Source organism: Lepidochelys olivacea (genome assembly GCF_965140295.1).
Source record: "Lepidochelys olivacea isolate rLepOli2 genome assembly, chromosome: 11".
In the NCBI taxonomy this organism is placed as follows: Eukaryota; Metazoa; Chordata; order Testudines; family Cheloniidae; genus Lepidochelys; species Lepidochelys olivacea.
The window spans coordinates 21,818,446-21,834,786 of record NC_140421.1 but is presented as its reverse complement, the minus strand read 5'-3'; the positions used below and the strand labels follow the sequence as shown (position 1 = coordinate 21,834,786).

Here is a 16,341-nt window from a genome sequence, read left to right as displayed (position 1 = left end):
TACAGACAGCCCCCCAACCTGAAGCAAATACTCACCAACAACCACATACCACACAACAGAACCACTAACCCAGGAACCTATCCTTGCAACAAAGCCCGTTGCTAACTGTGCCCACATATCTATTCAGGGGACACCATCACAGGGCCTAATAACATCAGTCACACTGTCAGAGGCTCGTTCACCTGCACATCCACCAATGTGATATATGCCATCATGTGCCAGCAATGCCCCTCTGCCATGTACATTGGTCAAACTGGACAGTCTCTACGTAAAAGAATAAATGGACACAAATCAGATGTCAAGAATTATAATATTCATAAACCAGTCGGAGAACACTTCAATCTCTCTGGTTACGCAATTACAGACATGAAGGTCACTATCTTAAAACAAAAAAACTTCAAATCCAGACTCCAGCAAGAAACTGCTGAATTGGAATTCATTTGCAAATTGGATACAATTAATTTAGGCTTAAATAGAGACTGGGAGTGGCTAAGTCATTATGCAGGGTAGCCTATTTCCCCTTGTTTTTTCCTACCCCCTCCCCCAGACATTCTGGTTAAACTTGGATTTATGCTGGAAATGGCCCACCTTGATTATCATGCACATTGTAGGGAGAGTGGTCACTTTGGATGGGCTATTACTGCAGGAGAGTGAGTTTGTGTGTGGGGGGCCGCAGGGTGAGAAAACCTGGATTTGTGCTGGAAATGGCCCAACTTGATTATCATACACATTGTAAGGAGAGTGATCACTTTAGATAAGCTATTACCAGCAGGAGAGTGGGGTGGGAGGAGGTATTGTTTCATGGTCTCTGTGTATATAATGTCTTCTGCAGTTTCCACAGTATGCATCCGATGAAGTGAGCTGTAGCTCACGAAAGCTTATGCTCAAATAAATTGGTTAGTCTCTAAGGTGCCACAAGTACTCCTTTTCTTTTTGTGGCACCTTAGAGACAAACATTTATTTCAGCATAAGCTTTCATGTGTCATCTTCAGGGACGCTCCTGGGGCAAGTCAGCTACTCTTCACTCCTTACTGAGGAGCAAAGACTTAATCTAGCCCCAAATGAGCAAAATAATTTCAGACTTTATTTATACTGCCTTTTATCCATCAGTGATTAGCTGAAAAGAAACATCAGAATACTAACATATAACAGTAATTCAAACTTTTTTTTTTTAACAGATCTTGATAATGTTGAAGGCATAGCAGTGGACTGGATTGGAAATAATTTGTACTGGACAAATGATGGCCACAGGAAAACAATAACTGTAGCCAGATTGGAGAAAGCCTCTCAAAGTCGGAAAACTTTGTTAGAGGGAGATATGTCTCATCCGAGAGGAATTGTCGTTGATCCTGTCAATGGGTATGAAGTCATTTAATTTATTTTACTAGTTTTATTTTATTAAGTTTGTCTCCAATATGAATACATTTTGTGTCAAATTCCCCTCTCTGACAAACACAGCCGCTCTTAGAAATTTGGGCTAAATTATGCATATTAAAGAAGCTAGCAGACCTATGCATTAAGCATTTGATTCACTGGTACTCTGCTGTCTTCCAAAAAGCACAGGGCCTGTGATGGGGCAGATCTCACCCCTGCAGCGCCTCTTGCTGGTCGTCCAGGGAATTAGTGTTTTCAGCCTCCGGAGCGCCCCCTGCAGGCCAGTGTCCCACCTGCCGCTGGGCCCCAAGTCCCTCCCGGACCCCGGTGCCCCTTTCATGCCGGGGTGCTGCCCCCTGTGTCTCCCTTCCGGGAACCCTGCACCCTCTATCCCCACCTTACCTCAGTCTTTGGCTACTGCCAGTCACCATCTAGCCCCTGCTCCCTGGGGCAGACTGCAGTATAATTGCCACTCATCATCGGCAAGGAAGGTCTGGACCTGCTGCTTCTGCCTACCCTTGGGCTGCCCTCTGCAACCCGAGTATCCTTTTCCTAGGCCTTCATCAAGGCCTGCAGCCTGCGGGTTTTTCAGGCCGGAGCTCCACAGATAATTCTGGCCTTTCCCCAGCCCTGCTCCATTTACGTACCCTGCTTAGATCCCAGCAGTCAGGCCCCTCTCTCTCAACATTGGGAGGGGGGGGGGAAGAGAGAGAGAGAGAGAGACTGTGTCCTCCTGGCCCATTACCCTCTTATAAAGACCAGCTGGGCCTTGAATGGGGCGTGGCTGCAGCTGTGACTGTTTCCTCAATCAGCCAAGGCTTGCTGCTTTCCCTATCAGCAGCCGTCTCGCGGCCTCAGCCATCTCTCAGGGCTGATTGCAAGCCCTTCAGGGCAGGAGAGAGTGACCCACAGCTACAGGGCCATATCATGCTCCCAATCTTACAGGTACAAATCCCATTGCTGTCTGTGGGAACTGAACACATGAATCAAGAACAAAATACAGTTTTAAATATTTTAATCCACACTTGTTTGTAAAACTGAGCATGGATTGGGTAAAAACACTTTCCACAAAGTCTTATATTATTCATATTCCACTATCTGAAAAGGACAGATCTAGATCCAATTCAGTGAGCTTATCAATTGAATTTGAAAGGAATGGCATGCTCTTAAGTCTCCTCAGTCATGCAACTAATAGGGCAATATCTAGCTACCTACATGTTTACACATTTTCCAGCTAACTCTTTATCCAAATGGAACACTATATGATGTGTGTTTGTAATAGTTTATGTAGGATCTTTGGCCCTGAATTTGATGAATGGATTACACTGATCCACAGAGACATTTTTTTTCATCTGTGACGGATATAACTTTTGGTAATAGTCTTCATAATACTTAACTGTCATAGAATGCCCACAGTGAAAGAACAAAAGAGGGAAAATTGGCATTTAACATAATTTCCCCTTTTCTGAAAGGCATGCCACTTACCATGAAATGGTGCAATACATGTTAATCAGGTGGTTTTGTACTGTATATTATATATTTACTGCTCTATATAGGGACATAGGCACTATATCAGAATTGCCATACTGGATCAGACCCATGGTCCAGCTAGTCTAGTATCCTTTCTCCAACAGTGGCCAGCACCAGATGCCTCAAAGGAAGTTGCAAGAATCCCACAATGAGCAGATGTGGGATAATTCCTATTAGTTACAGATTGGCTTAATCCCTGAAGCATAAGGTTGTCTTCTAAAACTCTCTGTATGCAGGGACTGTTCTTATTTGTGTAAATGAACCATCCCTCTTTGAATCTTACTAATTCTTGGCCTCAGCAGCTTCATATGTGGAACATGATTGTAGCAGTCACAATTAGGATATGTTAAAATTAATATAAATTGGGCAAATATATCACTATTCTACTGTTACTGTAGCAGGAAGAGATCCTTTTAAATTTACTCAAGAAGATAATTTGCCCCTTCAGTATTACTTAAATCTAACAATGAGGGAGACCATATAGAGGTTTTTTTCATGCATTTTAAAGCTTTTTTTATTTATTTATTTTAAGAATGGAGTAATCCTATACAACTTCAGATTTTTTACCAAAGAAGTAGAGATACCACTTGCAATAAATGTCATCTTAGTGCTACCCTGTATTCTAAGGGACATACTGGTTACTAGGGATAAACAACAATGACAAAAACAAACAAGAACTGTTATAATGGCTTCAATAAAAAACATCTGTAGATATTTAGATGTGTCATGCAAATGCAGTGCATTTGAAAAAGAAATCGCCATATATCAACCAAATTTGTATTTTAACACAACCTTTCCTCTCCCCTCCCACAAATCTCAAGTTTGTTATCTTATTGTACATTATAAAAAAGTACTTGGATACACTGGCTTAATAAATCCACAAGACAGATCATTTTAATTGCTGGCAAAATTATACAAAGTTGGCAAAATGACAGAAATGACCTTATGTTGATGCAACATTAATTCAGTGTATCCATGACCCAGTTGGCAAGGCTGTTCTATGAAGTATCACTGGAGTGAGTCATCTAGATAATTCTAGTTTGGCTGAGCTGATTGCTATATTCCTAACACTTGGATTTATTTACATTATCAGTTTTTCATTTCCGAGGTTGTCTTTGGAAGAAGGCAAACTATTATAGGAAGGCTATAATTAGTTTAAGTCATATAGTAGTGATGTAAATTAGACCCCAAATCATTCCAGTACCTGAAATTATTTTGTCAAATTTTCCAGCTCACTGATTTCTATCAGTTAAATATGCAGTACAGGAAGGTATTGCATGAAGATGCATCGTCTGAGAAGGGATAACATACAGTGCTCTTTTCTAATAAAATAAAACACACTTTCATGGTTATACTCCTTTATAAAAGTTGTCCTGAAGGAGAAGGTTTATTATGTCATTTTAATTATCTTCAGAATATTAGACTAGAAGATAAGCACTGCAAAGCAATAACTATAATTTGGTGTTAAAACACATATTAATACATGTCATTCACTTTGGGCATGTTTTGTCATCTGATGGGAAATAGCTACAAAAAGCCAAAGCATAAAGTTAAAAGAAAAAAAGTAATTGCCTTTTAACAAGTCATAGAAATGTTTGCAAACTATATTGATTTATTGGGCCTTTCAGTAGAGTAAGTAGTATATTGACCTAGTTGTTTGCTTCAGTCCTAGAGAGCTGGTGCACAGGTTTCACTGATTCTGTAGTGAAACTGAATATGGTTCCAGTCAGATTTATAATGCAGTATATAAGCCCAGGGCATTGAATTTGGTTTTGTCCTTCGCATTAAATTAAAGCAATAAAAACCTTCCTTTTCTATTATGAGCTGAAAGAGATAGAAAAGATTGAAGAAAACAGATGTTTACTTCTGTCATTTTTCAAAGCGATTCAAATTATCCTGGCACATTTTTCATTTAATTTCTTACCAATTTGTGATGTAAAATAAAATAGATCAGTGATATTTATTCCATATAGCTGGGTTGAATAAAACGGTTGCCTAGCAGACCAGAGCATCATTTCATACATTTGATGTAATCTAAGAATATGCTAAATAGGTTTGATAACAGAAGTATTGTTAGTGAAACATTTCATAACCCTGCTGGAAATGTAGTGATTTAAGAGCTAAAATTCTTGAGCTTTACTCTTTAAAATACAGGTAAGAATCGTAGACTTGATTCTGATCTCCCATCACTATAAATCAGAAGCAACTCCACTGTAGTTCGTGGAATTTAAAAGACACAAAACTGCTGTGAGATCAGTATCAGCACAAAGCCTAACTGAGTCTTAAAACAATATTCATAAACAGGTAATTAATATTTTTACTAATATAGTCAGAATGGAATTCTGCTGAATTTAAGATCCAAATACCATGGCATAGTTCCTAGAATACCCCTATTTGTGAGATTCCTGTCTTAGTACTTCTGGTATGTGCTTTGTGTAAATCTAAAGAAGCATGGCCAGTATATTAATTCTCTTACTTATATTCAATAGTGCTTATTAAAAAGTTAACATTTGCCAATGGCTACCAAACAGCGATACTGCAGATACCATAATGTTCCCTGTAATTATATACAAATAAAATTATGTTAAAAGAACATAATTAAGGTTGCAGAGTCAAGCACTCAAAAGTTAGGAAATGCCAGAATTCAGGGTGCCTGTGCAACCCCCTTGTGCGTATGCATTATGATACCATCTTTAAGTTCATAATGATATACTATTTCTTCCATAAGACCCCTGCCTCATTCAGTGGACAGTGCTCAGTTATTGAGCAGCGGTTCAATATTAGGTTTTCTTCTCATTGTTCATTGTGTGGCCCAATACCTTACTTCACATTATACAAGCCCTGCTATGAAAACAGAGTTATTAATTTCCTCATGGACTTTTCTGTGGCACTCATCACTATTGTATTTGAGTGCTTCACAATCATTAATCAATTTATTTTCACTATACACCCGTGCGAAGAGAGGATAGCATTATCCCCATTTTACAGATTGGAAACTGATGCACAGAGAGATTAAGGTCAAAAGCATCCACTGATTTTGAGTGCCCAATTTGAGACACCTAGAACCTGATTTTTCAGAATACTTAGCATAATAGAACGTTTTGTATGTTCAAGCACATTGACTTCAGTTGCAGCTATGAGTGCTCAGCACATTTTTAAATGGGACCCCAGGGTCTCAAGTCAGACACCCAAAAAATTAGGGACACATACAAAAAGTTTTCTTTAAGTGACTCTCCTACCCTCACATAGGAACTCTGTTAATGAGGGAGGAATAGAATCCCGTTCTTCTGGTCAGTATTCAACTGTCTTAACCAAGAGATCATCCTTTCTCTTCCTCCAATACCTTGCTTCATTCACTGCACACCTTCCAACTTCTTCAGCAAATGAAGGAGCGGTCAACAACCTCCTTTGCTACTGAAATCTGAGAACATCTCCAGAGTAGGTCCATCCTGTGAACTGTAGTATTTGATTATATAATTATGCATATGCACAAGGTGCCAAATTAATGTTTGACAGGTAACCTTAAGTCTAGCATTTCCTAACTTCAGTGCTTGACTTAATAACGTTCTTTTAACATTTTTTCTTTCTTTTGTGAGTGTGTGTGTCCATGTGTGCGTGACATCCGAAGTTCTTAAAAAAGGCAAATTGAAAATCAGAAATTCTATCATGTTTTTTGCCACCTACATGGTTCACCAACGGGGTTGTACCTTTAGAGTCACCATTCAGACTTCTTCCCCTTGAGCTAATGGAGTAACTGATAGCACTAGTAGGCTGTCATCCTCTATGCGGATCAGTACTACAAAGGGATGGGAAAATTTGCTAGTGGGTTTGAGACATTTGCTGACAGCAGAAGAATGTTTAGACTCAGGAATCTTGGGTTCCACCACAGGAATTGGAGGGTTGAGCACAGACACTTCTGCACATTTCCTGCAAGTGTGATCCCCTTCTGCCCCTTACAACATGTCCCTTTCCCAGTCCTGTCTCTTCCCCCCTTCATCCAAATCCCATTATCTTCACCTAGCTAGTTCCACTATCCACTCCTCAAACCTCTCATCCAGCAAGTTTTAGTCTCCCCCTTCCAGTCCCAGTCGCTTGTCCTGCTCCCAGTTCCAGTTTCCTTGCTCAGCCATTCCCAGTTCTGCCCCTTCCGACTCCTCATCCATTCTGTCTCCCAACCCTGGCCTCCAGTCACCCTCACTGCTTCACCTACATTCTTTATCCCCACAAGCTCACACTCCTAAACTCCCTCCCTCCAATCTCAGTGTGTCTCCTCCCACCTCCTTGTCCCAATCTCTTTGCTCAGCCAATCTCAATTCTCTCTCCTCACCTAAGTTCCTCTTCAGATCCATCTCCCTCACTTCTTTTCCGTCACCCTGCTTGTTCTCAGTCTCAGATGTCCTCTGATTTTTCATTTGATCTTACCCTCTATCCTCTCTGCAGGTCCAGCTTTTGTCTCTTCTGCCTTCAACTCAAGCAGCCTCCTCCTCCTCCAGTCTGCCTGCACCCAATTGTGGGTGAGTGGCATAGAGAGCATGGGAGAAACAGCCTCCTTGCTCTCACTTTAGATATACAGACTCTGCATGACCCACAGCAGCCCAGAGCTGCAGTTTTAGGGAAAGTCTTGCTCAGCCCTGGGCTAGAGCATACTCAGTGCAGACAGAAACTTCGGGCAGTTTAGCTGTTCTCTCCAGAACATGTGTGAACTTCAAGTTTTAAAGGCTTATAATTTGGTCAAATTTGGGTGGATTTTCACAGGGACAACAAAAGGCACGTACGTCCCTGACACACAGGCTACACCATGTCAAATTTCAAGATTCTACTCCAAAGCATGGGAGCAGTAGGGCTTTTCAAAGAAAAGGTTGACAGACATTTTTAACATGGACAAAATATATTTTCCCCTAACCTTGTTCTGAAAAATGGCTGAACTCATGGCAGAAATTTTCCCAAAACATTCAGCATGAGGCAGACATTCAGGATGGAAAATTTCAATCCAAACTGTTTGACAATGTGTTAAGTAACTGAAAACAGGGTCTTACAATGCGAAGTGTCAAGCAACCTTAATAATAGTCAGCCTCATCCTATAATACCTGCGTGATATATTTTGGCAAATGTTCATTTTTTAATTGTAGCCACTTTATAAAACAAAGTAGTTAGTTTTTTTAAAATAGTTCCATACTTATCTATTTTTGTTTGACCAGTCCCAAGTTAAAGGACCTTCAAAGTGTTCAAGAACTGTACATAGTCCATCTTTTTCCCCCAGAAGAAATGATGTTGCAAATTTTTCACCTTTTTTTTTTTCATTTTGCCAAATTTGTGTCCCGGGAGTAAACGGCAGTTATAGGGCACAGTACTGCAAGGTGATGAGCACCGTGATCCCTGCATAGAAAAGCACTTAAGCGCATGCTTCACTTGAAATCCCACTGAAGTGAAAACTACTCAGGTGTTTAAAGTTAAGCATGTGAGTAAGTGCATTTCTGAATTGGGGCCAGGGTGATAAGCACCTTGCCAGATCAAGTCCATATTGTACTACTGAAGATGTTTACATTCAAACAGCAGCTAATTTGTAGAGTCAATCAATAAGAAGGCTCTGATCATTTAATTCCAGCAAAACATATATAAATGAAAACCCTAAAATACTGTTTGAAAATAATCTTCTATTTTATAAAAATACAAACGTGTTTGGTTAAAGGAGTTGTGTGGTAGTAAGGGAGCACTAAGGCACATACTTTGTGCTGCTGCTATTGGAAAAGTATATTAGCTGACTAAAGAAATGTACACAAGTCCCTTGTATTCCAGGAAAGTGGTAAATTCAAGTGAAAAATAAATATGGCCTACAAATATCCTAAATGAAAATGGGAAATATAACCAGTGCAACAAAAGCAGATACATTCAGCAGCCAGTATATGACTGATGGAAACTTAGAGTCTTTGAATACAAATAGACAAAAACAGCCTACGGTTTCTTTTTCTTTCTAACAATCTGTATAAGGTATAAACCAATCACAATATTGTTTTAAGTAAGTCATCAGCTTTTAATATGTGATAGAAGTAGTATTCAAAGTGTCAAGGTCACTTAACCTCCAGTTATTAAACTTGTGTGCAGTTAACTCATCCTATGTGGAGCTTTCAATAGTGTTAAGCAGCAATAGAGAAAAGCAGATATTTTGCATCAAGAAGACAAAATAGACTTGGCCAAATGATCCCAAATCAATTCTGCCCTTTGGAACAAAGTCAATCCAATTCCTGGTCTTAAAAAAAAAAATCATAATTGCTGAGATTAAATAAAGTCTCTAGCAGCTCATTAACGGTACTCTGACTTCTCATATCAGTCATCTCACTTTTTAATCACATAATTGATTATATTCTCTGTATATAGAATAGTAGTTTAATGACACTGAACCAGAGGGATTTTTTTTCTTTGCTGTAAATGCTGCTATTCATTTGAAGAAATCAGCAGGTGTCATTCATGCAAAAGCCTAAAGCAAACTGCAATCATATGAAGTTACAAACCTTTTGTTGAAGGCCTTCTAAAATATAAATCAGATAGTTCAAATAATATCTGAATGCTTTTATTTATAATTTCATAGCTGGATGTATTGGACGGACTGGGAGGAAGATGAAATAGATGACAGTGTGGGAAGAATCGAGAAGGCATGGATGGATGGCTACAGCCGGCAGATTTTTGTGACATCAAAGATGCTGTGGCCAAATGGTTTAACTCTGGACTATCATACAAATGTATTGTACTGGTGTGATGCCTATTATGATCACATTGAAAGAATATTTTTGAATGGAACTGACAGAAAGGTAAAAGAAAAATGCTGCTGTTTTGTCCACAGGCTTCCGCTTTCACTGAATCATACTGTGTTGTGTTAAAAATATTTTTCAATGTTTTTTCCCCCTCCGCTCCTGCAGGGCTGCTGTAAGTAGACCCTGTGGGGTGCCTGGCATAAGCTCCATTGAAAACAGTGCAGTTGGCACTCTATTGTAGGAGAACATGGCATGGCCTGACGTATTTTTCTTAGCTTTAGAAGCAGTGATACAAAGGTGTGTTTTTTCAATCCAGTTTTCCCATGTAGCTGTGAACTGTGGTGTGATTGTGCCACCAGGCTACAGAGACTTCCAGTAGAGACAAATTTAACACAGCTCCTTTTGGCTCTGCCAGCGGGAGCCTTCTATTGGGCTCACCTGATAAAACATTTTTTCATGGACTGCGTAGGTCAGTGCTTGAGACGCTGTTACAATGTGCAGGGGACACACACTAACGAAGTCCAGCCACTGGATTATGGAGCTTGCTTATTGATTTAGCCAGCTTCACCAGCTAGACACATAGATTCTGTGGCCTGAAAGAACCATTATGATCATCTAGTCTGATCTCCTGTGTAGCACAGGCCATAGAACTTCCCCAAAATACTTCCTTGAGCATATCTTTAAAAAAAAATAATCCAGTCTTGATTTAAAAATAGTCAGTGATTAAGAATCCGCTATGACCCTTGGTAAATTGTTCCAGTGGTTAATTACTCTCACCATTAAAAATGTACACCTTATTTCCTATCTGAATTTCTCTAGCTTCAATGTTCAGACCTCCACGATGATGAGTCCCTATTTACAGTTTCTGAGACCTATCAGTTAGCCAGTTTTTAATCTATTTAATGTGTGCCATGTTCATTTTATACCATTCTAGGTTTTTAATCAAAATGTTGTGTGTGGTACCAAATCCAATGCCTTACAGATTTCTAAGTATTATGTTGGCATTATTATCTTTGTCAACCAAACTTGTAATCGCATAAAAAAGAAAGATATCAAGTTAGTGTGATAGGATCTCTTTTCTATAAATCAATGTTGATTTACATTAATTACATTACCCTCCTTTAGTTATTTATTAATTGAGTCCCATTATCTTTCAAGGCTCAATATCAGGCAGACAGGCCTGTGATTACCTGTGTCATCCTGTTTTTAAAAACTGGCAGAACATTAGCTTTCTTCCAGTCTTCTGATACTTCCCCAGTTCTTCAAGACTTATTTAAAATCAACAGTAATGGTCCAGCGAGCTCCTTAAACAAGTGTTGCAAGTCATCTGGACCTGCTGACTTAAAAATGTCTAACTTTAGTAGCTTTTCTTTAACTTCCTCAAGAGATACTAATGGAATGGTAAGAGTGTTATCATCACCATCTGATGAGACTCCGTCGTCTGCGTCTTCCCCAAATGCAGAACAGGAATATATATTGAACTCTTCTGCCTTTTCTAAATTATTATTGTTAATTCTACCATTTCCATTTACTTGGAAGTTGTCAGACACAATAAATACTTTGTTATTTTAGAAGTTGCTGGAGGAAGTGGCAGTGACTCAGTGGTCAAGGGCACAACACCCACTTGTGGAAACCTGTTCCAAAGCCTAATAGTTTGTGGTGAAATTCACCTTATCTATCTAAGGATGGAAAAGTGAAATTCAACACATAAAACTGGGAGCAGGGCATTCCCCTCAATAGCCACTGCTTCAGATTATGGGATGGAATAACACACACAGACTGTCTGCACCCTTGAGCAGAGTGTGAGGGCCACAGGATCTACACAATCACAAATCCTGTGATCTCTGGTCTGACCCTTGCTGATTCAACCTTATGTGCTAGCCTACTTGGGACCAGTATGCAGACTCCTACATAGCACGGAGCAGTTGTGGGAACTACCCTTGTGTACATGGTTGCTCCATTGGTGCTTCCTCCTGCATAACCTCATTGTGTTGCTTATGTGATGCCAAAACATTCGTGCATAAGCATTTGCTTCAGTTCTGTCTTCTTTGTGCCACTCCAGCAGTGTCAAGGGGTTGGTGACTTGCTCCAACAGTATAGCTAGGGAAGCTCTTTTATGCTTTTTCTCCCACCCCCAACTCCACCGCCTGCCCCATCACAAAGGACGTGTTGGGGGTAGGGAAAGCATGGTCATAGAGCCTTGCATCCTACCAATCCTGGGTTAACAGAAAAGCTCCTAGGAAGTCATTGCAGCTGGTAAAGATTGGACTTGGTTGTTCTAACTTTTACTGAGGGCTGAATTGGCCTCTGCCCACCACCTAGTTTGGGAGTCTGCAATGGAGCATCTCCCTCTGCAGGCCTTGTTCTGAATATAGCTTGGCTGCACTCAAAGATCTCTCTCATTCTTTTTAAAAGTGTTGTTGATACAATTAAGATTTGGATGAAATGTTTGGTTCTTAAATTGTCATTTGGTAATTACCAGGTACACTTACCTTTTGTGTTTGGTAGTAAGTATTTTAACATTAAATATGGCAGATTATGGACCAAATTCAGAATTGGAGTAAGTAAGTGCATATTCAGCAGACTTACACATTTTCCTTGTGTGCCAGTACAGTGGGGAATTAGAGCGGGTAAAGAAGACTACACAGATCCACCAGTAGGGATGGTTTAAAATTATGTGTTGAAACTGTGTTTTTGAGGAAAATTTAGCTTTTGTAGTTGTGAAAATGAATGCTTGAAAATCCAAATATTTTGATTTGGAAATGCTGCACATGAGAATTGCCCTTTGATAATGCCTTATCTTCCCATTCTTCTCTATTGGTCAGGCTATCCGATGAACTACGTTTTCTATGAAGCTGGATGGCCAGGGACTTCCATGATGCACTGCTTTCCTTCTCCAAGAAGGGAGACAGTGGTGCATCATGGAAAATGTTGCCTGACAAGAGCATTCAGCCGATAGAGGAAAATGAGAGCTTGAGGAACCCAAACTACAATTCTCATGAGGCACTGTAGAGGCATTAACAAAAGGAAATATTTGGGGGTTTGGCCATAAATTTTGGTATTTGAATTTCTGCCAAAAGTCAAAATTTAGTGTTGGAAGTTTAGATTTTTTTTTTCATTTTCATCAAAACTTTACAGAGGAAGAAAACCCAAGTTTTTTAACTGCCTCTATATGGGGCAGTCCCTTTTATGTGAGGAGCTGCATTTATCACCAAGGCAGATCTGAGACTGGAGTAGTGGCTGTGAAGTGAATTTTACAGCAACTCTGCAGCCTCTGTACTGGAGATAAGATTTTACACATATTTCCAGTGACTAGGTAATCATGGAAGATGCATTTAATTTGAATGGTTGCCTTATTTCAGGGACCATGATGTGTATTCTCCTCCAACTTCAATAACTCAGTTCCATTTAACAATAGTGAGAGTCATGACTGTGGGTCACTGGAAGAAGATAAATAACTGAGTGATATACCAATGGCACCCATAAAGCCACATGGTAGAACCTCAAAACAAAAAAAGGATATATGTGCATTATCAGAGTAGGGCCTCTGATTTAGAGTGTATTTAAATGTCTGAAAAACATTTGGGATATTGGAATATCAAGTCAATTAGAATCAAACTTTGATTGTACTGTATGTTATGAATAAAATCTCTATGTGTATGGACAGAGTTGCTCATTTCTGAGCTTTCTGTCTTCTCTTCCCAACTCTGACATATATACTAAAACATTTCAATTCTGACCAATATTCAGTTCACATTATTTAATTGCAGGTAGTCTACAATGGGAAGGAGCTGAATCATCCTTTTGGGCTATCACATCATGGAAATTATATTTTCTGGACAGATTATATGAATGGCTCTATTTTTCAGTTGGATCTGATGATGAGGAATGTGACACTACTAAGAAGTGAGAGACCACCTCTCTTTGGGCTTCAGATCTATGATCGCTACAAACAGCAAGGTATTGACAATATGTAACTTCTTTACAAGGTTTCCCACTAAACAATATTTCACAATAGTTATGTATACTGAATATTTTTTTCACGCTTCCTCAATGTTTGGAGGAAAATAGCTGGGTTCAAAACCAATGGAAATACTCATAAAGATCTAAAGATATTTCATGAGGTTTCAGCCCCTTATAGGATCTTAAAATTGATCATCTCCTTGCTCCTACCTGCCAACTACATTGACTCACAATATTATACCTAACTGCAGTTATTGGATGTGTGTTCGCACAGTCTTTGTGGATTGCCAGTTTTTCCATACATGAGAAAGGAATCTTGAAATACAATACATAATACATATTTTTTGTTCAATCCATAGTGAAGATATTGTTGTAGCTACCTTTTCTCAATGGCTGGCAAGACCGGAAACATTTTCTGTCTTTTTTTCTTTTGTAATTTTCTTCCCCTTCTCCTTGATCTTTATCGGCTCCACCACAGCACAATTCAGTGGCTCAGTCAGCTGAAGACTGCAATTATGCTTTGCTGTGCTGTATTGATTGACCAGTAGGGGGAGGCATACAGCACAATTTAAACCAGAGGAGAAGTTTTCCTCCTGAAATAAAAGGTCATAGAGAAAGAACATGGATATGGTTCAGATAATGTGATTCCTAGCTCACAGTTTAGTTTATAATTATGTTCAGTGAAGAAATGACTTGGGTTCTCATTACTTGTCTACAAGACAAAGCAGGGATTATTGTAAGAGCAAAATAGAGCAAAATATGAAATACCAACCCAGACATAGATTTAGTTGGAGCTTAAATAGCAGAAACTCAGAACTGAGAACCCCTCCAAAGGATAGTTACAGTATAACAAAATAACAGTATCTGGTATAGTTTTAGATACAAATATGAACTTGTGGAACTGTTTGATCAATACATTGGGAATGTGTGTAATGATCTTCAAAAGAACAGAATCAGACAGGGCTATCATTCTTTGTCTGGAATAAAAGTAGAATAATGCTTCCAGTTTCCATAGAAGATCAAAGTCTCCCACATGGCGGCTCATCTATTTAATCTTTTCTATGAGGCATTCAATATAATTTTCAAGCATAACTGAACCTAAAATGAAATGAAATGCTGTAACATTCATCTATGTGTTAAATGTCTGTATATTATGCCTATTGATTATTATACTATGGCTCTAAAATAAGTCTTGTTCAGCCGCAGATAACATATTAAGTTAGTGACTGTTACAGTTACTGAAACCAGTTACAGGCTGATTGTACCTCTGTCCCTTTACTGGTCTCTCTGAGTATACCCCCCTCAGATGTTAAGCCTCATGCCTTTACCTGTCTTGCAGTGGAATTTCTTAATCTCGATATAATGCCCCATCAAACTCAGTTGCTTCTTATCATGCAGATCTGGCTGGACACCTGCATTTCTTCCTTTGGGGGTTTCTGACCAGTGATATAGTGACCAACAGCCTTCTTAAAGTTAGTATGTGTATTAGAAAATGGAACAAAGTGTTAGAGAAAATGATTTAGAAACAACAAACAGCCTACCAGAACATTTATAGTCTCATCTGATCTTACACTTCACTACAAGCTAAGTTAGATGGGCTTTTCTCTTGAGTTACAGGAAAAGAACAGACTGAATTTACATTCTTTTAGGAAGTCAGGGTGCTCTCAGGACCCTTCCTGATCCTATTTTGTCTTCCAGAAAATATCTCTTCTATTCTGATCCAGCATTTTCTCAAAGCCCCACTGTCCTTGTGTATGCCAGGGCCCAATTACTGTATTGATGAATTATTTTTGTGACAGGACACCAAAGTATGAAGTCGTCTTTATGTCTTAGACTAGTGTTTCCCACTCTGCTGGTGAGGCTATCTAGAAGAGGTCCTATGTGACAACAGCTCCATTGTTTGGCATTTAGACCCATTCAGCCTTAATGGTTTTCAATCACTAGTCGTGTGTGTGTGTGTCTGTGTGTGTGCGCTTAAGTTGTCTTTTCCCCTCTGAGACATTCCACCACACCAATTCAGAAATTCAATCCATAGACCATATTTTGGGATACATTTACTACCAAGTGCCATCACATTTGTCACACAGTGTTCAAGACTATCAGCTTTTGAGTAACTGTCCATCCCTTAGTCCAGGCACTTTTTCAAGTACTTCCAAAGTCATGGACCAAGATGGTTCAAGGCTTTTTCTAGTAATGTAGACTATAAAATTGAACACAGTTACCTAAAATATGGATGGAGTAGATTTTGAGTCAGAATTTCAAAAGAGCTCAATGCTCACAGTTGGAAACAGGGTTTCAAAAGAATTTAGCGCCCAACTACTTACACTGAAAGCAATGCCAATATAGGAGCTATTGTTTGCTGAGCCCTTTTGAAAATGTGGCTCATAATTGTTGCATAGTTCATGGTACATATATGTTGCATGTATGTAATAATATCAATAATTTAAGCAAATAATTACATTAGGTTATTATCAAGATAAAAATACAATTGGATATTTGATGAATTTATTTCTATCTATCCACTTATCTATATCTACCATATAGATGCTATCTGCTGTTTAGCTTACACATCTTTGACTATATTTGACACCATTAGGCTTGTGGTAAGGCACAGGCTAACATAATCATGCAAATATAGAGCTGAAGGAATTGCTCACTAGTTGTAAATACTTCAGTGTACCATTTGAATAAGAGGATTAACCCAATACATATTACATAATAAAAC

The 16,341-nt window shown here is 39.0% G+C and overlaps 1 protein-coding gene across 1 annotated transcript in view; it reads left to right on the top strand.

The window, feature by feature from the left end:
* Positions 1–16,341, top strand: part of LRP1B (LDL receptor related protein 1B) — a gene marked incomplete at its 5' end in the record, with an annotated part of 885,246 nt that overhangs the window by 304,011 nt on the left and 564,894 nt on the right. The window contains 3 exons of the mRNA XM_084642729.1: positions 1,179–1,359; positions 9,491–9,710; positions 13,424–13,613. Coding sequence (XP_084498855.1) covers positions 1,179–1,359; positions 9,491–9,710; positions 13,424–13,613 — 591 coding nt within the window. The remainder of the gene's footprint in view (positions 1–1,178; positions 1,360–9,490; positions 9,711–13,423; positions 13,614–16,341) is intronic.